The sequence below is a fragment of the Pongo abelii genome, chromosome 11 (assembly GCF_028885655.2).
Source record: "Pongo abelii isolate AG06213 chromosome 11, NHGRI_mPonAbe1-v2.0_pri, whole genome shotgun sequence".
Lineage (NCBI taxonomy): Eukaryota > Metazoa > Chordata > Mammalia > Primates > Hominidae > Pongo > Pongo abelii.
The window spans coordinates 17,469,822-17,495,562 of record NC_071996.2 but is presented as its reverse complement, the minus strand read 5'-3'; the positions used below and the strand labels follow the sequence as shown (position 1 = coordinate 17,495,562).

Genomic DNA, 25,741 nt, shown 5'->3' with positions numbered 1-25,741 from the left:
TCAAATGTTGTTTTTGATGTACTCATTGAATTTCAGTATCTGTACACTTCAATCAATCAAACCTGCTCTTCCAGTGCAGCTGCACAGACTGCACCAGCTTTGTTACCTGGAAGTTATCTTAGATTTTTTTTCCCCCAAAGGCTTTTGTTTTCATTGAGACTGAGGGAGGCCTCTTGCCAAAATACCTGGAACTCAGACAAAGGCTGGACCCTCCCCTCAGCAAGACGCCAGCCCCTGCCTCACAGGTAGTGTCCTGGGCAGCGATGCCGGGCAGGGAGGGCGGAAACGAGCCCACTGGCGTTCTAGTCACCAGGGTCCTGATCGTTAGTCATTTGGAACTTGGGACTTGGGATTCTCTGTGTCTGCGCATGTAAGCAATGATGCCTACATGAGTCTGGAAGGTGACATCAAGCTACATCAATGCTGGGAGGATGGCTCCAGTGTCCCTTTGATCAGTTCTTGGTGTCTAAGATGGGTTGGTGAGATGAGGGGCCGCAAGCGCCCTGCAGGGCAGGCGTCACTGAGCTGAGCACCCTGCCTGGCCTTAGCAGCCTTCTCAGTTCACTGGTTAATGACAGCACCCACTTGCAGTTGCACAGTTCTCTGTGCTTGCCCGGGCGTGCTCATGTCCGTGTTTCACTGGTCCTCTCCTTGCCGTGGGAGGTAGGCACGCTGAAGGCGTCTGGCCCTGCCGTATAGTCGGGGCGCCTGGCCCCACGGAGGCAGCGGCCGGAGACAGTTCCTGCAGCAGACCCCTGGTTCCTTCACTTCTCTCTTCTGGGACGTCCTGTAACAACCACACAGCCCTCCTTCCCAAATGGTTTGGTTTTTAATGTTTCCTTTTCTATTTCGAATGCCTTCTGCTTTGCAACTTACTTGAAACTGCAGGATCATGTTATTCCTCATGTTCTACCCTGCGCCTTAAGAGCTTTACACAGCACTGGCTTTGGGTGTGTGTTTGTTTTCCTTCTCTCAGTTAAGAATTAAAAGCAATTTTACTTTGAGAAAGCTCTTATGACAAGTCCTGGGAAACCATGCCTGGGAGGGGCCGGTGGGGCGAATGGCTTCAGTACAAAGCTTGTGTCAAGGAGCCTTCGTTAGCCATGGGGCTGAGTGCTTGGCCAGCTCTGGGCCTGGAGGAGCTTTGGGGAGTTTGAGCATCGACTGCTGTGCACAGCAGTTTGTCAGAGTTCAAGTCATTGTATGTACTGAGACACGCTACAGCCATGATGCCTAAGGGAAGGAAGCCACATCCAAAAGAACATTCAATAGTCCCCCCTTATCCAAGGTTTCAGTTACCTGAGGTCGACTACAGTCAGAAAATAGGTGAGTACAGTGCAATAAGATATTTTGAGACAGAGAGAGACCACTTCACATAACTTTTGTTACAGTCTATTGTTATAATTGTTCTATTTTGTTAATATTGTTAATTTTTTACTGTGCCTAATTTGTAGCTTACACTTCGTCATAGGTATGCATGTATAGGAAGAAACAATATATAGTGTTCGGTACTGGGGGGGAGTGGTTCAGGCATCCGCTGGGGGTCTTGGAACATATCCCCTGTGGATAAGGCTGGCTACTGTATAATTTGTTTATCTGAAACTCTAGAAAAGACAAAGCAAACTGTGTGGCAGAAAGCAGGTCATTGTGAGGAGTTGGAGGGAAGCAGGGATTGATTGGGGAGGGGCAGGGGCTTTTTGGGGAAGTGGAAACAGTCTAGATTTTTATCATGGTGGTAGTTACAGGAATGTATACAGTTTTCAAATCTCATAGATCTGTGCATTTTAAATGGATGCTTGAAAATGTATATCTCAATAAGTAGTTTAAGAAATGTGTAACGAGAGAAGGAAATACTTGCACAGTTCTCTATTTTTTCTTCTTGTCTTCAAAGCTTTATAACATCCCAAAATGTGTTTGCAACTTCGATCATTCTCATTTTTGTTGTTGCTGTACTTTCTGTTTTTTGTTTTTTGTTTTGCTCTAACAAACCAAACTCAGAAAACACTTCTTAAATATAAGGGCATTGACTTTAAACCAGTTGGTTACATAAGAACAAACAATGCAGACATATTAATTTGTTCCTTCTTGCTGAAAATGTTAGGCAGAGATATGCTTTTCGCCATGACTCATGCAACATTTTTATACTTACGTAAACGCACATGCGCGTTGGTCCGGTTCTGATTTTTAATGGGGTTGTTTTAAGGATGTGCTACCTTTTTTTTTTTTTTTTTTTTTTTGCGACGGAGTCTCGCTCTGTCCCCCAGGCTGGAGTGCAGTGGTGCTGTCTTGGCTCACTGCAAGCTCCGCCTCCCGGGTTCACGCCATTCTCCTGCCTCAGCCTCCCAAGTAGCTGGGACTATAGGCACCTGCCACCACGCCCGGCTAATTTTTTTTTTTTTTTTTTTTTTTTTTTTTTTTTGTATTTTTAGTAGAGACGGGGTTTCACCGTGTTAGCCAGGATGGTTTCGATCTGCTGACTTCGTGATCCGCCCGTCTTGGCCTTCCAAAGTGCTGGGATTACAGGCATGAGCCACCGCGCCCGGCCGGATGTGCTACCTTTTCTCCCTACTGATTGGGTTTGGCTTCATCACTTGTTTTCCATGTTGATAAAAGGCAGCCCTTCTTACCTCCCTTCCCAGGGGCACATGGGGAACTAATGAGCCGTTTCTGAGCCTTCCTCCTTCTGGCGAAGGCAGGCACGGTGTAAACATGTGCACAGATGTCCTCGGGCCTTGTCTCTGACTCTTCTCTTCTTGCCCTCCCAGACTCCAGAGCCAGGTGTACACCTGCCAGGTGAAGGTGAGATTGAAGATAACCAGCTCCCCACATCCCCTGCAGAACAAGTGGAGCAGGGATGGAGCCAGCAAACAGACCGCGATGATTCTGAAACGCTGTCCCAGCAGAGTGAAAGTGGATCAGACACAAAAACTGACCCCTTTGAAAGTGCCTCTGACACAGAGTCCTTGTCTGGGGACCTCCCGAGGGGAGTCTTCCACTCTCTAAGAGGTACTCCCGTAGATATAGAAGCGCCTTGGGAATACCCTGATGTCTCAGCAACTGGATCCCCTCAGGAGCAGCATTTGACCAGTGTTCCTGGGCTTCATGCAAAGGAAGAACTCGATTTGTTCCCTGGCTTAAAGGATGACTCTTGCAAAAATGGGTGGCGAGCCTTTGCCACAGTTGCTGGAGAACAGGAGGCAGGACACCTCTGGGACTGTGCGACCAGCCTGGAGCGAGAGTCTTTGCTGGCAGGGGTTCCCCGACACACAGGGTGCTGCTTACAGAGGGCCACAGACAGCAGCGGTCCCGAGTCAGTACAGGGGGTGGCTGTTCAAGACCTCAGAGGGCTCTCCAGTGTTTCTCTTCAGAAATCCAGGTCTGAGAGCTATTTGGGCATCCCAGTGATCTGGCCCTTCCTTCTCTGGTGCTGTGAACTGGGTCGGAGTTGGCCACATATCCACAACAGGGCCAGGGCACCGGTGCTGCCTAGCAGAGGCCCACTGGACAACACAGCCCCTCTGGGGACCAGGACAAAGAAGGAAAGTACTGTAGGCCCTGCAGGGGACACAGAATTGCTCTGGTCCCAGCCCCACTTGGATGTCCCCTGCCGGCCTCCTTTGAGGACATCTTGCCTCCTACGCACCAAGCGTCACCATAGTGCCCCAGAAACTACTGGTGACAAGAACAGGGCATCCCTCAGACTCAACTGTGGGCACATGAGGGCACTGGTCAGGGCCCATTCCATAGCAGGGTTTTCCTCAGAGTGCCCCGAGGATCCCGTGGGACAGAATGTTGTGAAGTCTGGGACCCATGTGAAGGAAGGGGCCGGAAATGAACGAGATCCGAGAACACAAAACACTCTTTCCCCTGCACGCACCCAGCTGTCTGGCCCGATCCCTGCTTTTCAGAGTGGGGCTCCCTATCTACAGGGTCCCTGCAAGCCCGGTGGGTTTCGCTTGCAAAGGGCCTCTCAGGACACTTCTGCAGGTCTCCTGGGGGAAAACCAGTTAAGACAGCATTCCAGGTCATGTCTGGTGGCTTCATGCCTCACCTCAGAGTTAGTGAAGCTCAGTTCGGAGGAAGTGCCTGAGCCTGCTGAGTGCAAGTCGGAGCAAAGCCCAGAAAGCAGAACCCAGGAACCCCAAGGCACCCAACTCGCACCAAGAGCTGCTGATGAGAGAGAGACACAGAAGCACCTCTGGGGCATTTCTGTCCAGGCAGGAAACCAAACCAGTAATTACACATCAAAGTATGTGCTCAGCGAGGAAAGCAAGTCACCTACCAGGGCCAAGTTCCCACGGCAGCCTAGCAGTGAGGGGACCCAGGTATGGAGTGGAGACTTGATGGGCTGCTCAGAAGTGAGTGACAGTTCAGATGCCTCTGAGACCACCCAGAAATCAAGCGCAATAGACACTTCAAAGGCAGTGGAAGAAGCCATGGTTCTAGACCCCAACTACAGGGAACAGGCTTTGCAAGGTCTTTCAGAATTCAAGGCAGCCCCGGTGTCTCACTGCAGCCCTGGGGCTGAGGAGGGTGAACAGGGGCCTGGGGGTGCCGGGGGCCGGCAGCTGGAGCCCAAAGCAGGCAGCGAGGCCTCGAGGGGCAGGGGCGCCGTCGTCATTGTAGCTGTGGAGCAGAAAGGTCTTCAGGCCGCCAGGAGCAATGCGGGGCCTGTTCCAGAAACACTGCCCGGTGACTTTCCTGAGGAAAGACCGGAATCTCCCCTGAGCACTGGCGAGACCCTCTGTGAGTCTCCCACTAGGGGGAAAACACCAGCCGGTAATGAGTGTGAGTTGCCAGCAGCCCCCATACAGGGAGCTGGCGATGGGGCTCTTCAGCGGGTGGCCCAGGCCGCAGACCTTGGGAGAGTGCTGGTCCCCCGAGCTGCTTCGGAAGAGACGCCGAGCACAGAGGAGCCCCCGGCAGAGACACTGCGTGGGGAGAGCCGGAGTTCCGGGCCCGGGGAGCGCGGCCGGGAGGAGGCCCCGAAAGGCGGCGCTGCAGCAGCCCGGGGCCAGCGCCCCCGCGTCCCCTCCTCGGAGCCGCCCCAGCCGCCACGCGGGCTCCGCAAGGCCGCGCAGGAGCCTGGGAAGCGCCCGACGTTTTCCAAGGTGACCTCCTTCAGGAAGGACAGGCCCTTGGCCGCTGAGAGCCCAGGAGGGGTCCCGGCCCCGACCACGGAGGGTCGCAGCTGGGGCTCTTCAGGCCCCGAGGGGCTCCCCAGGGAGAATCTGCCCGCTGCGGCCCGCTGGGGCGCACCGCCTCTGCACCACGGGGACGCCAGCGCCTGGCCCGAGTTTGCCCGGCAGGCTGCAGGCGACAGGACTGCAGGGCCGGCAGGAGCGGGGCACATGGAGACCTCAGGGGACCTTGGTAGCCGAGGGCCTTCCTCTGAGAGCTGCAACGCAAAGAGACTCAAAACAACGGAGAAAAAGCTCAGGGCAAGGTTGGCCTTGGCTCATAAGACTTTTTCAAACTTTTTTGAGTCAATAGTTTTAGAGAAAGAGAACACCCATGAACGTTCCCCAGGTTCTCCCAAGGGCGAGAAGGAGAAGAGCAGGCTGCGCCAGGGTTCCTGGCGGGCGTTTCTGAAAAGCAAAGATGCCGAAAGCCCCAAAAAGCCCGCCCTAGTGAGTCCGCCGCTAGGACCCGAAATTCTTTCCCCGGCAGAGACCGACAGCCACTGTGAGGAATGGGCGGAGGACAAAGAGGGCTATGTTTTTAGCGATCACTGGGCACCCCCACTTGCCTCCACAGCTTTGTCCTCCAGTTTAGTTTCTCCAGAACACAGGAGGAAAAGTGAACCGACCATCAAGTGCACAGCCGCCCAGGATGGCGGTAGGTACCTACCTTCAGGTATCTTTCCTGAAAAGTCCTGGCTGGCGTCCCCTGGCAGCCCTCGGGCCCAGCAGGCTGGAATCGCACACACCCTGCCTTCCAGCTCTGCCTGCTGCCTGGCATATGAAAACCCCGGGACGCCCTGCAGACCCACGAGCCCCAAGCCCCTGAGTCCCAGGCCTAGTGCTCTGCGGACGGGTCTCCACTACCCCGGGAGGGGTAGCGCCATCTCCATGGTTTCTCTTGGAAGCTACAGCTACGTGGACAGCAGTTCAGGGGACCCTGAAAGACCCAAGATTCCCAAGGGCCGGACCAGTCTCCTGCTTTCTCTGCAGACGCTAAACCAGGATGAGCAGAAGGAAGAGAGCAGGGAAGGAGGCCAGGGTCCGCGCGGCTTGGGCACAGTGCCCTGGCTCAGGGACCTTCCTGGGAGTGAGGTGAGTATCTGAATCGCACCAAGCCTTTCCTGACCTCTTCAGGCAACAGAAGGAGGGGAGCAGGCGGGAATCTTCCTGAGGGGAGAGGTAAAATAGGAAGGCCAGGCCAAAATTGCCCCCGTTACACTCCCAGCCCCCATCCCCCCACCCCTAATGAACACAGCGGGTGACCAACTTCTTGAACGTTACCAAGCTAACAAGCCAGAATTGGCATTTCATGATCATTTCGTGTTTTTCTTTAATTTCAAGCCATTTGAATTTTCTTTTGTATGAACTGCCTGCTCCCTGGACACTGCCCGTTTTCTTTTCTTCTTCTCTTTTTTTTTTTTTTTTTTTTTTTGAGACGGAGTCTCGCTGTGTCGCCCAGGCTGGAGTGCAGTCGCTCCCTCTCGGCTCACCGCAACCTCTGCCTCCCTGGTTCAAGCAATTCTCTGCCTGATCCTCACGAGTAGCTTGGATTACAGGCGCCCGCCACCACGCCCAGCTAATTTTTGTTATTTTAGTAGAGACGGGGTTTCACCATATTGGCCAGGCTGGTCTTGAACTCCTGACCTCGTGATCCACCCGCCTCGGCCAGCACTGCCCATTTTCTATTGAACGGTCTGTGCAGGCTTTTGTGTTAAACCTAGTCCTTCTCCGCTGTGGCATTTTAAAAAATTCCCCATGTTGTCTTCTAGTACTTTAATAGCTTCTATTTTATCGTATTTAGAATTTGATCCAGCTGGACTTACTTCGTATAAAGAGACAGGAATCATTGGTGCTTCTGAAATGTTCAGTGCAGTAAGATGGTCTCTCCCACAAAGTGACCGCTTCTGTCTGGGATAGGTTAGCAGGGTCAGGCACAGGAGGGAGCAGACAAGGGTTGGATTTCTCATCCCAGCTGCCCTTGGAAGGAGGGAGCTTTTCTGGAAATTCCAGAGCGTGCCCTGGAGACTGCGAAAAGTAAAAAGTAAGGCTCCCTCGGCTTCTTTAGACCAAGCGATGCCGCGTCTTCCGCGCGCCCAGAGCCGGGGAACACAGGCCACAGCCGCCCCACGCGTGGCCTCTGCGGCGCTCCCCTCCACCTGCAGGCAGATGTCAGCCACACCCAGGCTCACGAGCTGCACAGCTGGGAGGGCGGCAGATAAGGTGCTGGCAGAGCGCCTCCAGGCCAGGTGGGCTGCTAAGAGGCGCGGAGCTGGGCTAGAAGGAGTTTCCCAGCAGAGCATCCCACAAGGCTGAGTGGACAGCGTACATTCAAATAGGATCACTACCAGCAGGAAATGGCTTCACCTCCTCAGCCTGTTTGTGTATCTCTACGCAGCTAAACACTAAAGGTTTTTTGTTGTTGTTGTTTTGGGGGGAGGATTACTTCTTTTCGTTACTGTTACTACCGAAGTTTAAAAACAAAGCCAAACAATACAGATGTAGAAAGGAAAAGGCCTCTCCCCAAAACCCTCTAATTCCACTCCATGCAAGGAAACACTGCCCTATACTAAGGTGTCTCATCTTTCATTGTGTTCTCACACAGAGCTTATGGGGCAGTTTGGGGAGAGGGAATTACACCGCGGGGTCAGACATACACATTGCTCTGCATCTTTCTTGCTTGCTTAATACAGCAGGTAAAGCCCTCCAGCACCTCATATTCATGGCTCTGTTTAGAAGTCGCATAATAGTTCAGAGTATGGCCATGCTGTATTTCCTTTAACGGTTCTTCTACTGATTGACATTGAGGTAATCTCTAGTTTGGGGTCTTTATAAATAACGCTTCAGCAGCACCCTTGAGCATGTGTCCTTAGATAACGATGCTTTTATGTCTGTCGGATATAAAAGTGGGATTGCACAAAGGGTAGGGGTATTTTAATAGCTTTCAGATTACTTCTGAAATGACTGGCAATCAACACTGAACAGCAGTATCTGAGTGCCCATTTCCTCACATCCCTCCAACTTAGTTGCTTATTGCCCTTTTGTGTTTTTGATCACCTGAAAATACATAGAGAACTTGATTTACAAGTAAAAAGACATTTTAGTGTTAGGCAAGTCAGAGTTAAGTAGTCAAGAAAAGATTTTACAGTATTTGAATTAACAAGCCTGATTTAATAGTGATATAGGCCATGCGTGGTGGTTCACACCTGTAATCCCAGCACTTTGGGAGGCCGAAGCGGGCGGATCACCTGAGGTCAGAAGTTCGAGACCAGCCTGGCCAACATGGTGAAACCCCGTCTCTACTAAAAATATAAAAATTAGCTGGGCCTGGTGGCGGGCGCCTGTAATCCCAGCTACTTGGGAGGCTGAGGCAGGAGAATTACTTGAATCTGGGAGGCAAAGGTTGCAGTGAGCAAAGATCGCGCCACTGCAGTCTAGCCTGGGCGACAGAGTGAGACTCCGTCTCAACAACAACAACAAAAAAGTGATATATACATATATGTCTCTGTGTCTGTGTATACACACACATGCACACACATACATGGTGCAGAAGCACATACTGGAAGGCAGATATTCCTGGAAGTGGTCCCTGTGCTCACGTTGTGCATGGGATGGAGCAGGTGCGTTGGGCCTCAGGCACACACCTGGACAGCCTGCTTGGTTTGTTGGGGTTTTTGTGTGTGTGTGTGCCTTTCTGTTTGTTTTTTGTTTATTTTGTTTGATTCAGGGCCTTGCTCTGTCTCCCAGACTGGAATGTGGTGGCGAGATCACTGTTCACTGCAGCCTGGATCTCCCAGGCTCAGGCAATCCTCTTGCCTCAGCCTCCCAAGTTGCTGAGCCCCCAGGCATGCGCCACCATACCCAGATAATTTTTTAATTTTTTGTAGTGACAGAGTCTCACCTTGTTGCCCCAGTTGGAGGCTGCATGGGTTTTAGCAAATAGTAAATGAGATGATGATTATAAAGTATCCAGCAAAGGGCCAGGCGTGAAGCAGGTGCCCGATAAATGTGAGTTTGTATTCCTCTTTCCGTTTCACTCCTTACTGGAGAAGAGGAAGGCCTAGTACCCTGCGCATCAGACCACAGACAGGAGAACAGCGGGTACATAGGGAACGGGAAGGGAAGCAAAGCTGGGAAAGGCTCTGCCTGTCTGGTGGAACCCTGGATGGTGCTGGAATGTGAAACTCCCCTTTGAGAAATGACTGCGCCATCTTGTGGGCATTCCTGGGAGAGCAGGCTCTTATGGTCAGAGTAATTTGCCAGGAATTCAGTCAGTTATTCCCACTTGCTCCCTGCACAACGGTATTAAGGAGCAGCAGTTCTCTTATCCCAATCTTTTAAAACAACCATTCTTAATATTTTATTGTTTACTTCTAGATTTCCTCCACAAACAAGTTTTATATATGTAACATGGCTGTGATAATATCGTGTATAGAGATCTTAATTTTCTGTGATTTTACATCCTGCAGTTTCTTTAAACCTTTTCAAAGTCGAGAAATAGAGAAGCCTTACAGAATAGCATAATACATAAATGTGTAGATATATATTGTCAACAGACACCGGATGACCTCCACCAGGTCATGAAACAGCACATCCCCCACCCTGCCCCCGTCCTGCCACCTCCCTTCCTCCTCCCTGCGCTACCCACTATGCCCATCACATGGTGTTCATTTGCATTTCATTATCGTGTTACTGCTTTATTACCATGGCTGTGGGGGTGGCCTGTTTTGAGGTTTATATAACAAAATCTTACACATTGCTTTAAACTTTACTCAATCTATTTTGTGTCTGCCTTCCCCTGCTCTAATTAAGAATCATGCTGTGGAGCGGGCGCGGTGGCTCACGCCTGTAATCCTAGCACTTTGGGAGGCCGGGGCGGGCGGATCAAGAGGTCAGGAGATCTCTCATCATCATGCTGAATTGCTCTGAATCATCATAACACATTGTATTTCTCAGTGAGCTGCTGATGGACTTGGGGGTTGTGCCCAGTTTGGTGCTGCTGTGAACATTTGGGTCAGGGGCCTGCTGCACATGCATGTATATTTCTGTGGGTTGCATTTTAGGGGTGTCCTTGGGGGATGCATATCTTTAGTCTTACTAAATACTGTCAAATTATTTTTCCAAAGTGATTGCATCAAATTACACTCTCTCATTAGGAGTATCCTTTGCTCTCTGTTCTCATTCACATTTGGTTGATACTGTCAGCCTTTTTAATTTTAGCCATTCTGCTAGGTGTGTAGCAGTATCTCACTGTGATTTTAGTTTTCATTTTCCTGATGTCTGAAGAGGCTAAGGAACTTTTGTTTTTGTTTTTGTTTTTTGAGACCAAGTCCCCCTCTGTCACCCAGGCTGAAGTGCAGTGGTGTGATCTCAGCTCACTGCAACCTCTGCCTCCTGGGTTCAAGCAATTCTCCTGCCTCAGCCTCGTGAGTAGCTGGGACTATAGGCGCCTGCCACCACGCTCAGCTAGTTTTTGTATTTTTAGTAGAGATGGGGTTTCACCATGTTGGCCAGGCTGGTCTCGAACTCCTGAGGTCAAGTGATCCACCTGCCTTGGCCTCCCAAAGTGCTGGGATTACAGGCATGAGCCACTGCACCTGGCCTGAGGAATTTTTTATGTGCTTTTCGACACTCTGGATACCCTTGTCAAACTAAAATAATCAAAAAGGTCGGAATGTAGTTTAAAAAGAGTTTATTCAGGCCAGGCGCAGTGGCTCAAGCCTGTAATCTCAGCACTTTGGAAGGCCGAGGCAGCAGGATCACCTGAGGTCAGGAGTTCGAGATCAGCCTGACCAACATGGAGAAACCCTGTCTCTATTAAAAAATACAAAAATTAGCCGGGCATGATGGCGCATGCCTGTAATCCCAGTTACTTGGGAGGCTGAGGCAGGAGAATCGCTTGAACCCAGGAGGTGGAGGTTGCGGCGAGCCGAGATTGCACCATTGCACTCCAGCCTGGGCAACAAGAGTGAAACTCTGTCTCAAAAAAAAAAAAAAAAGAGTTTATTCAGCACAGAAGTTGAGGACTGCAGCCTGGGACACACTTCCAGGTTGCCTTGGAGAGTGCTCCAGAGAACAAAAGAGAGGCTCAAATTTTTTAAAGAAAAAAAGGAGGAATCAGGAGAGGGAGTGAGTACAAATGTTGTTTATCAGGAATTCTCACTGGTTCATGGAAGTAACACTGGCTGGTGATTGGCTACATCTTGTTGAATTATAAGGTATGTGGCATTTTATGGCTACTCAGAGTGAGTTAGTCTAGAGTCCACATAGCAAGTGGCTCCAAGAGGTAGCTATTTAGCTGAGGGGGAGTGAGCTATTACGTCTTAAATGCCTTTTGGGTTTGGGCCTGATAATTTAAAGGGCTCACATTCCTCAGATATTTTTTTTTCTCACTCTTTTGTGGGACATGTCTCTCCTAGTCTGTCATCCATTTGTTTTGGGGTTGTCTTTCTCTTACTGATTCTGGATATAATTGCATTGTTGGTAAATGTGCCACAAATATTTCCCATTTTGTGTGGCTTGTCTTTTCCCTCTTTAATGGTATCTTTTTTTTGTTTTTTTTTTTTGAGATGGAGTCTTGCTCTGTCACCCAGGCTGGAGCGCAGTGGCACAATCTTGGCTCACTGCAACTTCTGTTTCCCGGGTTCAAGCAATTCTCCCTCCTCAGCCTCCCAAGTAGCTGGGACTACAGGCGCGAGCCACGACACCCAGCTAATTTTTGTATTTTTGGTAGAGACGGGTTTCGCCATATTGGCCAGGGTGGTCTCGAACTCATGACCTCAGGTGATCCACCTACCTCAGCCTCTCAAAGTGCTGGGATTACAGGCGTGAGCCATTGCGCCTGGCCATAATGATATCTTTTGATGAACAGAAATTCTCAATTTTAATGTTGTCAAGTGTATCCATCTTTTCTCTACCCCAAGGTCATGAAGAGAATCCCTTAAATTACCTTCTTAAAAACTTTCATGGCTTTGCTTATTACATGTAGGTCTCTGAGATGCCTATAACTGGCATTTGTGTTCCATTCATCTGTTTGTCCATCCTTCTACTGACACAGTATCCTAATCACTGTAGCTGTACAGTAAGCGTTGCTGACCAGTCTACCATTTCCTCTCATGTGGTCATCAAGTCGATAAACTGAGCTCTCTGAGTGCCACTTGTGGGTGGGCAATGTTCTAGATGTAGCGGACACTGTACTGGATAATACAGCAGGATGTCCATCCTCACAGCAGGACAGCATGCAACAGTCAATAAATTAGTGAGTGAGTAAGATCATTTCAGACAAAAGGAAATGGGAAAGAGAGTTGAGATGTTTGACGGTGGGGCACCCTTGGCTTGGAGATTTTGGATCTGACGTTTGAACCAAGTCTTAACTGATGAGGAAGCCACAGAGCTCTGGAAGGTCCAGCCTCATATGTTAGTAATGTGGAGGAATCCCCTCAGTCTTGCCATCCCCATTGGTGCCTGATGCTTTAGCTGCAGTCTTGATAGGATTGTTTTCCTCACCTGTAGATTGCTGTAGAATTTAACCCTCCACAGTGTCACTCCCACCTGTGAGACCGTGGTGTATTTCTTTTTTTTTTTTTTTTTTTTTTGAGACCGAGTCTCACACTGTCACGGGCAATGGCTTGATCTCGGCTCACTGCAACTTCCACCTCCCGGGTTCAAGTGATTCCCCTGCCTCAGCCTCCCAAGTAGCTGGGATTACAGGCACCCGCCACCACACCCAGCTAATTTTTTATAATTTTAGTAGAGACGGGGTTTCACTCTGTTGGCCAGGCTGGTCTCGAACTCCTGACCTTGTGATCCGCCCAGACCGTGGGGTATTTCTGTGTGTGTGTATGATGCCGACCAGCACGAGGCAGTCCTCTAGTGTGAAAGGTGCTGTTTGCATTTAGAGATTTCTTTCCTCTGGGATTTCAGGTTTGGGGGCAGAGAGCCTTTGATTCCAGGGGAAGCAGGCTCCAGCGTCTGCTGAAGGCATGCATACAGGATCATGCCCCTGGCTGAAGGGGCTTAGGAAGGACACCAAGACCAAGAGAGAGCAGGACAGAAATAGCTGTGGCTGGGCAAGAGGAATGAGAGGAGATTGGAAGTTCAGAACTCCTGTGAGTGTTTTAACACCCACTCTGACCTGACTGTGAGCCTTGGGTTAAGACCACACTGGGACCCAGTTTCCTTGTCTATCAGGGATTGGACCAGGTGATTTCCTAGGTCTCTGCTGGGTGTAATATCCACTTTATGGAATGAATGCTGGATAGCTTTCCTGTCTACCAGCCACAGTTCTAACTTTGGTGGCAAGATTCCAACATACTGTTTCTGCTTAGGAGTTCTAAGTGTGTGTGTGCATGTGTGTGTGTGTGTGTGTGTGTGTGTGTGTCAGAGAGAGAAAGAGAGAATGAACATTTTCTAGCCTTTAAAATGTTTATAATCTAAAATTTGTATGGAGAGATACATGCCCTAAAATAGTTAAAACAATTTTGAGAAAGAAAAATCAAGTGAGGGGAATCAATAATTGATATTAATTCATGCTTATTACATAAAGTAATCAAAACCACATAGTATTGGGGGAGGGAAAATTACATAGAGTAATGGAAAAGAATAGAGAACACAGAAATAGACCCACACAAATATACCCACCAATTTTTAGGTGCAAAAGCAATTCAATGGATAGTCTTTTTGAGAAACAATGCTGGAGCATTTGGACATCCAAAGCAAAAAAAGAAAAACTTTGACCTAAATCTCACAGTTTATTTAAAAATTAATGCAAGAACTTCCTTTAGCCATTCTTTAAGGGTAGATCTGCAGGCAGTAAATTCTCTCATTCTTCCTTTCTTTGAGAATGTCTCAATTTTCCCTTCATTACTGAAGACTATTTTCACTGGATAAAAGATTCTAAGTTAATAGTTATTTTCTTGAAAAGTAACACTTGAAAAGTTTTATGTCACTTCCTTCTGGCCTCCAGGTGTCTGATGCCTTTTAAAATATTTTTCTCTTATAAGGAAGGTGTCTTTTTACCCTCTCACTGCTCTCAATATTTTTTATTTGTCTTAGATTTCAGAAGTTGCTTATGTTTCTTCTTCATGTGGATTTCTTTGGATTTATACTATGTGGACTTTGCACAGCTTCTTAAATCTATGGGTTTATATCTTTGGCCAAATTTAGGAAATTCTGAGCATTATTTCTTTAAATACTTTTTCACCCCAACCCACTTTCTCCTCTCTCTTTTGGACTCCAGTTATCTAGTGTTTGATCTTTCTTCACGGTCTCACAGGTCCATGATGCTCTATTTGTTTGGCTTTCTTTCCTTTTCTTTTTCTTTCTTTCTTTCTTTCTCTTTCTTTCTTTCTTTTCTTTCTTTCTCTTTCTTTTTCTCTCTCTTTCTCTCTCTTTCTTTCTTTCTTTCTTTCTTCGGTCTGTTTTCTCTCTGTTGTTCGGATTATATAATTCTGTCTCTTCCATCTACAAGTTCACTGATCCTCTTATCCTCTCCATTCTCCTGTAAGCCCATCCACTGAACATTTTATTTCAGTTACTATATTTCTCAGTTCTATAATTTCCACTTAGATATTCTTTATATATTCTATTTCTTTGCTAAGATTTTCCATTTTCTGAGCTGTTCTATTTTTCATTTGTTTCATGAGTATTTGTATTGCTTGTTGAAGCATTTTTATGATGGCTGCTTTAAAATCTTTGATAATTCCTTCACCTCTGTCTTCTCAGTGCTGGTGTCTGTTGACTCTCTTTTTTATTCAAGTTGAGATTTTCCCTGTTCTTGTTATGATTAATGAGTTTCTATTTTATTCTGGATATTTTGGGGAGTGAAGTCTTTGTATCTTATTTAAATCTTGTTTTGGAAAACCACCTCTGACTCCACTTTGGTGTGGGAAGGTGGGCACTACCTCATTACTTCCAGGTTTGGGTGAAACCCTACATTCCTTTATTGGCCTCTATTGACACCTTATGCAAGGATGGGTGTTTCATTTACTAATGGGCAGGGATGAGAGTTAAGATTTTACACCAAGCTTGCACCGATAGCTTTGTGTAAGAGTTAAAGAAAGAGGAAAGAAACACAAAAAGTGGCTCAACAGTCAAAGACAGGTTTATTTTGGAAAATAAACCTGAGAGGGGCTTCTGGCTGATTTTTTTTTTTTTTTTTTTTTTTTTTTTTTTTGGTCAGGAGCACTCTCTCTTACAGACTAAGAGTATGTATTGGTGAGAGAGCTTATTATAGGCTTGGAATATTTCTGTTGGGGGGAGAAGTTTATGGTGGGGTTGGAATGTCTCTGGTTGGAGGGGAGGTTATCTTGGGGCTGACATCTCTCTGGCTGGAGGAGAGGTTATCTTGGGGTTGGCATGTCTCTGGTTGGGGAGGGGTTTGGAATGTTTCTGGTCAGAGACGTTATTTGTGGTTTACGGTCATGCTGATCTTAGCCATTAGGCTAATGCCCTTTAGATTTAGGCAGTTTTTGATCGAAGTGGACTTTAGAATGGCGGTGGGTGCTTGTCCAAGATGGTGATACTCCTGCTCTGTCAGTGGGATCAGGAGGCCTTGTGAATGCTAGCTGGTGGTGAAGGCGCTGGCTCTCTAGCAGGCCTTCTCCTGCATTACCGCAGCAGGGCAGGGGAGGAATGCCTCACTGACACCAGGTAGAGGATGGAAGACTGGCTTCACACATTGTCTTCACAGACAGCTGGTGGAGGGCCTCACTAACACTGGCAGGGGAAGAAAGTTCAAGCTTTCCCATCATTCTTCTCTCACACCATTTGACTCCGGCTTTGCTGGGGTGTGAGGGAGACAGGGGTGTGTTGCATGGTTTTTACCTAATGTTTGGCTTGAGTAGAGCATTTGTCTAAAAGTTTTCTGTCTTGCTAGGCTGGTCCTTTAGCTAGAGAATGCAGGTTTCTGTTGGAGCTTTTCTGTCTGGACCTAGTGACAGCTCCAGCAAAACTGTTCAGCATGCATATAGGAAGCATGTATGAGTGGTATATATGCGGTAAAAGAAAACCTAGGGAACTCCTTGGTGTGTTGTTCCTTGTATTTTATGATCCCTAGCTGGTCTGCTTTCTTCTCTTCACCATTCAGATGTCTTTGTTTTCGTATCTTTGTTTTATACATAATGTCTTAGGTTTTAACTGTGCTTAGTGAAACAAACAGGAAGAAGTGTGTCTATGCCATCTTGTCCAGAATTGGAAGTTTCCTGTTTTGTTTCAGTGTCTTCCTTTTTCTTCTTCAGGTTATTAATTTTAGTTATTTTGAAGTTTTCTTCTATCCTTTACATTTTCTCTTTCCTAGTTTTTTTCCCTATTTTTTATTTTGGTGATTTTAGTGTGTTGGTTTTTCCTAAATGCCTAGCAATCTTTGGGTGAATTTCATATTTATTTCAGAGTAAGACACCAAATATCTGTTTAGATATTATGTGGGCATGTGTGGAGCTAATCGGCTAGTGTGCTTTCCTATCAAGTGATTTTAAAAGAGAAGTTGCTTATTTTATAAGTCAGTGTTTAGAGGTCTCTTCTCGGAGGTGGGTCAGTTTTTCCAGAGCGGTATCCTCCAGTCACTTATTGAGGAGATACAGGATTATACCGGGAAAGAATGAAGCAGGGTGCTGAGTCGCTCCCTGTTCACCATGCGGGTTTTCTTGTTATGCTGTTTTCATCCCAAACCTCTCCACTGCTTTCACCAGTAAGTCCGTGGTCCCCACAAGCTGGAGATTCTTGTTCAATTATTCAGGACCATAAGTCTCTCGTGTTTGATCTTGGCTGGCAGTTTGAGGGAAGGAGAAATGGAAAGGGGAGTATACACAGTCATGTGGCTGACTGTGCTGGGACCTTAACTGAGGGTCACACTTACAAACTTTAAACCAGAACCTCTGCCTGCTTCCTTCCCTGCGAACTCCAAGTCATCTGCATTTCTTTAGATAGCTTCCTGTGCTCTGCAGCACCATCTACCCCTCCTACATCTACTTTACTCTTTCTAGATTTTCTTGAACTTTCTCATCTACCATCGTCTCATTATTTCTTAATGCTGCTCTTTTGGGAATACAACGAAGGACAAAAGTTCCTTTAGTCAAACTCAGATTATCCCACCCCAAAGTCTGCTTTCTGGCCCTCTCCCCTAGGACACATGAGGACCACCAGGACAGCCTGAGCTACCTTGCCTCTCTCTAATCTATCTGTCTCTCTAGTACAGTAATTCTCAGACTAGCCTTGCCTCAGAATTCCCTGGAGGGCATTTTAGACACAAATGGCCAACCATTCCCTCAGGGCTCAGAAATCCATTTTTCACCCATTCCCAGGAGTATGGTCTATCTGTTGCTGCATAGCCCGGAGGATCCAGCTGGGTGCCTCTGGGCAAGGACTTGCTCTGAGGCAAGTCGCTTAAGTTCTCTGAGTTTCTAAGGGAGAAGATACCAGCTGTTTCTGATCCACAAGGTACTTGGGGAGCAAGAACTAGCGGAAAATAGTTTTTAAATGTAGAGCAATATTTGGGAGCTCAAATAAACACATTAGATCAGTGGTTTGCAACCTTGGCTGCACATTAGAATTACCTGGAGAGCTAGAAAAAGTCTCAATTCCCAGGCTGTACCCCAAAACCATTATGTAATAATTATCCAGCCATCCAGTTTCTCTTCCTCCATCTCTCTCTCTTTCACTGTATACATATGCATATGTATACATTTTTAATTTTAGAATACCTCAGATTAAGCAGAGAATCTATAATTAAATCCTAATCTTGTAGAAAATTCTTATGCAAAATACTGTAATCTCCCAAGTACATCTAATCACGTCCAGAATAAGGACCCCCTACAATTTCTACCATAAAAATAAGCTCTATCAAGGAGCTTAATTTAAAATAAGAACTTCATTTTCCATTTACTTACCTACAAAATGAGCATCATATTCTGTTCAGCAAGAGATATTTAAGAGGCAAAACCCAAGATCCAATATTAAGTAAGCATACCCACTTTTCTCCAACTGATACATCAGTAAGAAATTATAGCAAAAACTGTCTCCTGTACAACTGGAGTAAAGTGTTGGGTAGAACAGTCAGCCCTGTGATAGTCTCCAGTGAGGCAGTGAGGGCTGCTCTTGCCAACCCTTTTTTCTAGGAGCAACATATCAGCAAAATCTTGCTCATCAGACCCAGCCTCCTTAGTCCTCTAGTATAGATACTTTTTTTTTTTTTTGAGACAGAGTCTCGCTTTGTTGCCCAGGCTGGAGTGCTGTGGCGCAGTCTTGGCTCACTGCAAGCTCTGCCTCCCGGGTTCCCGCCATTCTCCTGCCTCAGCCTCCCAAGTAGCTGGGACTACAGGCGCCCGCCACCACACTTGGCTAATTTTTTTGTATTTTTAGTAGAGACGAGGTTTCACTGTGTTAGCCAGGATGGTCTCAATCTCCTGACCTCGTGATCTGCCCGCCTCGGCCTCCCAACAACATAGATACATTTTTAAGGCAGACTCTTGAAATACTTAAAAGAAATTTCACCTTAGTTTTTAGCAAACAGTACACACAGAGTGCTTGGGGATGCCATTCCACAGAGGTTGCTGCTACAAAGTAGGTGTTCATGGGGTGGGCATAGGGGGTCATTAGACTTGGACAACATGAGTGAAGAAAAGGGTTTCTTCTCCCAGTGGCAAATTCCAAACAACAGAGATGCTGGTGATGCCAACACAGGCCTAACTATTTTGCTAGTGGGGATATATTTTATTTTGAAATCCTTAAGGTGCCTGGTGCGTAACGGCAACCAGGGATGGTGGTGGCAATGTGGGTGAGGTGGAGTCTTGCCTGCATTTCAGTGAGCATCAGAGTCAAGCTAGAAGAGGTACTGGGCTCTGGAAGTGTGCTTCTGCTTCAGTTTTGTTCATAAGGGATGTTGTTTAAACAGGAGCTTTTACACCAGTTGCTGGCCTTTAAAAAGTATTTCTAATGAGCATGCCAAGTTCAGTAATTACTTTCAAGGCCTAATTCTTTGATCAAAATAGAAGACTGGATTTTTAAAAAAATACTCTTGAAAGTAGACATTTTAACAGAGACAAGATTTGTTTTGTTCCTAATCTTCACATTTTCCAAAATGACTGTGAACAAAGTATTTCACTGGACTCTGTACTTTGAAAATTAACCAAAACATAGTGTTATACCCAAAAGGAACTGGGCAGAGGAAGGACAGCGTGTTCCCAGTTGATATGTCCTTTGACCTCTGACCCCTGACCCGTTCTCTCTGCTCTCCAGAACCACATGCCCTGGGAAGAACCAGCGGGTGAGAAGCCCAGTTGCTCTCACAGTCAGAAGGCTTTCCACATGGAGCCTGCCCAGAAGCCCTGCTTCACCACTGAGATGGTGACATGGGCCCTCCTCTGCGTCTCTGCAGAGACTGTGTGCGGGGAGGCTCCTTCACAGCCTAGGGGCATCCCTCACCGCTCACCCATCAGTGTGGATGACCTGTGGCTGGAGAAGACACAGAGAAAGAAGTTGCAGAAGCAGGCCCACGTCGAAAGGAGGCTGCACATAGGGGCAGTGCACAAAGATGGAGTCAAGGTAAGCCATTCCCGGCCAGGAGTCCTCAGACTTGGTCTGGTATCCCCTTCTCTGCAGCTGCCTGTTGCTTCCTGAGCTTTTGCCTGACTCTCCTGTGATGTAACTTGTCACTCTGGGCCCCCTTGGATTACAGCATGCTGCCTGGGCCACACCCAGTACTACAGTCGAGGGCCTGCAAGGGAGACACTTTGAGCAGCGCATTCCCCAGAGCCACAGAAGCCAGGGCCCCCTCTTCCTTCTCTGTAGTATGTCTCTGCCTGTGGCCAGCTCCATGCAAGGTACTAGTGCAGAGAAGACTGCCATTTAATGAGTGCCTGCTGTGTGCCCAACATGATTAGACACTGCCCTAGCATTGGCTCTGCCACTCACAGAGGCGCAGAACATTTCAATATGACAATCTTAACCAAATTAACTAAAGTCATTACATTGTCCATTCAATTTTGTCTCTAGGACACTTTGACAACATGATTTTTTGCCTGAAACCGGCAGCCTACTAAAAAGCAAATTAATGGTTTAGACTTCATGCCATTTACCCAATCTTTGACAAGAGTTTCTTGTTTTTTCCCTTTATAAATAGCAATATTTATTATCAAGTGTTTGTGAAGTACACATCTCTGAGTCTCACCTCATCCTTGAAGGCTCACTTTTTAAAACTGAGATGAAATTCACATAATGTAGAATTAACCATGTTAAAGTGAAGAATTCATTGGCATTTAGTGTATTCATTCACTATATTTTGCAACCACCACCTCTGTCCAGCTCCAAGGCATTTTCATCACCCCTAAAGGAAACCCTATTCCCATGAAGTAGTCACTCCCCATTTCCCCTCCCCAGACCCTGGAAATACTCGTCTGCTTCCTGTCTCTATGGGTCTTCCTATTCTGGATTTTTCATATAAATGGAATTACATAATACGTGACCTTTTGTGGCTGGCGTTTTTCACTTAGCGTCGTGTTTCATCCATGTCATAGCACATATCAATACTTCATTTCTTTGTATGGCTAAGTAACATTTCGTTACGTGATTATACAGTGCTTGTCTCACTTTGTTCATCCATACATCCATTCCTGAGTAGCTCTTCATCCATTTCTGAGTAGCTGGGATTACAGGCGCCTGCCACCATGCCCACCTAATTTTTGTATTTTTAGTAAAGACGGAGTTTCACCATGTTGGCCAGGCTGGTCTTGAACTCCTGGCCTCAAGTGATCCACCGGCCTTGGCCTCCCAAAGTGCTGGGATTACAGGCATGAGCCACCGCGCCTGGCCTGGAATTCTTTACATATTCTGAATGTAAGACCACTATAAGATATGTCATTTGCAAATATTTTCTCCCATCTGTAGAGTGCCTTTCCCTTTTTTGATAGTACCCATTGATGCATAAGTACTTAATTTGATGAAATCTACTTTATCTATTTTTTTGTTGTTGCTTGTGCATTTGATGTCATACCTAAGAATCTATTGCCAAATCCAAGTAATGAAATTTACCTCTGTTTTTTTCGAAGAGTTTTATACCTTTTGCTTTTAAATTTAGGTCTTTGATCCATTTTGATTTAATTTTTGTATGGTATGAGATAGAGGTCCAATTTTAATATTTTCCATGTGGATATGTAGTTATCCAAACACCATGTGTCGAAGAGACTATTCTGTCCCTTACTGAATGGTCTTGGCATCCTTGTCAAAAATCAACTTACCCGCCAGGCGCGATGGCTCACATCTGTAATCCCAGCACTTGGGGAAGCCGAGGCGGTGGATCACTTAAGGCCAGGAGTTCGACATCAGCCTGGACAACATGGTGAAACCCTGTTTCTACTAAAAATACAAAAATTAGCCAGTGTGGTGGCATGCACCTGTACTCCCAGCTACTCGGGAGGTTGAGGTGGGAGAATCGCTTGAACCTGGGAGGCGGAGGTTGCAGTGAGCCAAGACTGCACCACTGCACTCCAGCCTGGGTGACAGAGTGAGACCCTGTCTCAGAAAAAAAAAGTCAAATTACCTTAGATGTTTGGGTATATTTTTGACTCTCAATTCTATCCTACTAACTTATATATCTGTCTTTATGTCAGTACCACATTGTTTTGATTATCATAGTTTTATAATAAGTTTTGAAATTGGAATGTGAGAGTCTTCTTTGTTCTTTTTCAAAATTGTTTTGGCTATTTGTTGGACCTTACAATTTCATATGAATCTTATAACTTCCAATTCTGCAAAAAAATAAAGGCCCTTGGGATTTCCATAGGATTGCATTCAATCTGTAGATCACTTGGGAGAGTAGTGCCATATTAATAATATTAAGTCTTCAAATCCATGAACACTGGGTGTCTTTCCGTTTTTGGGAGGTGTTCTTGAATTGCTTTCAGCAGTGTTTTGTAGTTTCCACTGTAAAAAGTCTTGCACATCCTTGGTTAAAATGTTTCCTAAGTATTTTATTCTTTTTGATGACATCATAAATGGAAATTTTTAAAAGCTTCATTTTGGGATTATCCATTGCTAGAGCATAAAAATACAATTGATTTTTGTTTATTGATCCTATATCCTGAAACATTGCTGAATTCATTTATTAGCTATAATAATATTTTTGTGGATTCTTTGGAAATTTCTGTGTATAAAATTACATCATTTATAAAAATAGATTATTTTACTTCTTCCATTCCAGTTTAGATGCCTTTGATTTCTCTTTTATCCCCTAATTGCTCTGGGTAGAACTTACATAACAATGTTGAGCAGAAGTGGTGAAATGGGGTGTCCTTGTCTTCTTGGTTTTAGGATTAAAGCTTTCAGTCTTTCACTACTGAGTATGATGTTAGCTGTGTGTTTTTCACAAATGCCGTTTTATCATGTTAAGGAAGTTCCTTTCTATTTCTAGTGTTTTTATCATGAAAGGGTGCTGGATTTTTTAAGTGCATGGTCAATTTTGATGATGGTTTTTGTGCATCAACTGAGATAATCATGCATGTTTTCTTTGACCTATTAATGTGGTATATTACATTGAATATGTATTGATCTGCAGTTTTCTTTTCTTGTGATGTTTTTCTCTGGCTTTGGTACCAGAGTGATTCTGGTCTTATAGAATGAGTTAGGAAGTGCTCTCTCCTCTTCTATTTTTTGAAAGCGTTTGAGAAAGATTCTTCTTTAAATATCTTGTATAGTTCACCAGTGAAGCTTTCTGGTCCTGGGCTTTTCTTTGTTGCAGGGTTTCTGATTACTGATTCAATTCTTTTTTCTTTTCTTTTAGTGTCAGGTTGGTGAAAAAACAATTCTTTACTTGTCATAGACCTGTTCAGAGTTTATATTTCTTCTTGTTTTGTTTTGAGATGGAGTCTCACTCTGTTACCCAGGCTAGAGTGCAGCAGCATGATCTTGACTCACTGCAACCTCCACCTCCTGGGTTCAAGCGATTCTCCTGCTTCAGCCTCCTGAGTACCTGGGACTCCAGGCATGCACTGCCATGCATGGTTAATTTTTGTATTTTTTGATAGAGACAGGGTTTCACCATGTTGGCCAGGCTGGTCTTGAACTCTTGACTTCAAGTGATCTGCCCGCCTCAGCCTCCCAAAGTGCTGAGATAACAGGCATGAGCCACTGCACCCGGCTGAAGTTTATATTTCTTATTGAGTAATTTGGCTTGTGTTTTTCTTAAGAATTTCTCCATTTTATCTACATTATCTAATCTGTTGATATACAATTGTCCATAGTGTTTTCTTATAATCCTTTTAAATTTCTGTAACATCAGTAGTAATGCCTCCACTCTCATTTCTAATTTTAGTAATTTGTATTTTCTCTCTTTTTTTTCTCAGTATAGCTAAATGCTTATCAATTTTATTAGTCTTTTCATAGCATCTGTTTTTGGTTGTCTTGATTTTCTCTATTATTTTTCTTATTTTTATTCCATTTTTAATTATTTATCTATTCATTTATTTATTTGTTTAGAGACTGAGTTATGGGACTGCTATTTGGTATTTTTGGTAGAGACAGGGTTTCACCATGTTGCCCAGGCTGGTCTCCAACTCCTGGGCTCAAGTGGTCTGCCCACCTCAGCCTCCCAAAGTGCTGGGATTACAGGCATGAGCCACTGCACCTGGCCTCTATTGTTTTTCTATTACTATATTTAATGTGTCTCTACTTTCATCTTTATTATTTTCTTCCATCTATTAGCTTTGGGGTTAGTTCGTGCTTCTTTTTCTTGTTATTTAAGGTGTAAAATTATACTATTGATTTGAGAAATTCTTTTTTAATTTAGGCTTTTACAACTAGAAAGTTCCCTCTCAGCATAGCATTCACTGCATCTGTAAGTATTGATAGGTTGTGTTTTTGTTTTCATTCATCTCACAGTATTTTCTAATTTTGTGATTTATTCTTTTCTTTTTTGTGAAATCTTATGATTTCTTCTTTGACTCACTGGCTGTTTAATATTGTATTAATTTCCACATATTTGTGAATTTTCCATTCTGCTATTGATGTCTAGTGTCATTACATTGCAGTCAGAAAAGATACTTCGTATGAATTCAGTCTTTTAAAATTTACTGGCCAGGCACGGTGGCTCATGCACATAATCCCAGCACTTTGGGAGGCTAAGGCAGGCAGATTACTTGAGGTCAGGAGTTCGAGACCAGCCTGACCAACCTGGTGAAACCCTGTCTCTACTAAAATACAAAATCAGCTGGGTGTGGTGGTACATGCCTATAATCCCAGCTACTCGGGAGGCTAAGGCAGGAGAATTGCTTGAACCCGGGAAGCAGAGGTTGCAGTGTGCCAAGATCATGCCATTGCATTCCAGCCTGGGCAAAAAGAGTGAAACTCCATCTCAAAAAAAAAAAAAAAATTTACTGAAACTTGTTTTCTGTAAAAAGACTTATGGTCTTTTCTGGAGAATGCTCCATGTGTGCTGGAGAAGAATGTGTATTCTGTTGTTGTTTGGTTTAGGGTTCTGTATGTATCTGTTAGTTTTAATTGGTTTATAGTATTGTTCAAGACCTCTATTTCCTCATTGACCTTATGTCCATTTATTATTGAAAGGGTGTTGAAGTCTCCAACTATTATTGCAGAACTATTTCTCACATGATTTCTGTCGATTTTTGTTGCTCAGTTGGTAGGTACATATGTTTGTAATTGTTATATCTTCTTGATGAACTGATGTTTTAATCAATCTATAATGTATTTCTTTGTCTTTATAGTAGTTTTTGACTTAAAACCTATTTTGTCTGGTGCTGGTATAGACACTCCAGCTCTCTTTTGGTTATTAGTTGCATGGGATAATTTTTCCATTCATTTTTGAAGTACAGTTTTCCCAGATATATAATTCCTGCTGAACTTTTTTTTTTCTTTCTCTCTTTTATATGTGTCATCCCACTGCCGATGGCCTCCTTGGCTTCTGAGGAGAAATCAGCTGTTAATCTTATTCAGAATCCCTTGTACATGGTGAATTACTTCTCTATTGCTGATTTCAAGATTCACTTTTTGTCTTTGGGTTTCAGCTATTTTATTCCAATGTGTCTCAGTGTGAGTCTTTATGTTTATCCATCATTGAGTTCACTGAGCCTCTTGGATGTGTAGATTCATGTACTTTACCAAATTTAGGAATTTTCTGCAATTATTTCTTCAAAAAGTCTGATTTTTTTTTCTTTCTTTCTTTCTTTTTTTTTTTTTTTTCGAGATGGAGTTTCACTCTTGTTGCCCAGGCTGGAGTGCTATTGGTGCAATCTTGGCTTACTGCAACCACCACCTCCTAAGTTCAAGTGATTCTCCTGCCTCAGCCTCCCAAGTAGCTGGGATTACAGGCATGCGCCACCAGGCCTGGCTAATTTTTTTTCTATTTTTAGTAGAGATGGGGTTTCTCCATGTTGGTCAGGCTGGTCTTGAACTTCTGACCTCAGGTGATCTGCCCCCCTTGGCCTCCCAAAGTGCTGGGATTGCAGGTGTGAGCCACTGTGTCTGGCCTTTCTCTCTTTCTTTTGAGATTCCATTATAGGTATGTTGATGTGCTTGATGGTGCCCTAGGTTCTGTTAATTTTCTTCATGCTTCTCTT

At 45.3% G+C, this 25,741-nt stretch overlaps 1 protein-coding gene and 1 non-coding gene across 5 annotated transcripts in view; one reads left to right on the top strand and one right to left on the bottom strand.

Moving 5' to 3' along the window:
• The window catches only part of ARHGEF4 (Rho guanine nucleotide exchange factor 4), a 200,668-nt gene that overhangs the window by 70,706 nt on the left and 104,221 nt on the right, over positions 1-25,741 (top strand). For 3 of the 4 annotated variants that reach the window (XM_009237595.4, XM_054549102.2, XM_054549101.2), the window contains exons 2-3: positions 2,766-6,275; positions 19,413-19,718. In XM_009237595.4, coding sequence (XP_009235870.4) covers positions 2,766-6,275; positions 19,413-19,718 — 3,816 coding nt within the window. Of the gene's footprint in view, positions 1-2,765; positions 6,276-19,412; positions 19,719-25,741 lie in introns of those variants that run through there. The other variant, XM_054549110.2, reaches the window with a different exon arrangement.
• LOC112132480 (small Cajal body-specific RNA 4) lies at positions 18,213-18,348 on the bottom strand. Its single transcript, XR_002914246.3, has one exon. It is a non-coding gene; the product is annotated as a small Cajal body-specific RNA 4 (non-coding RNA).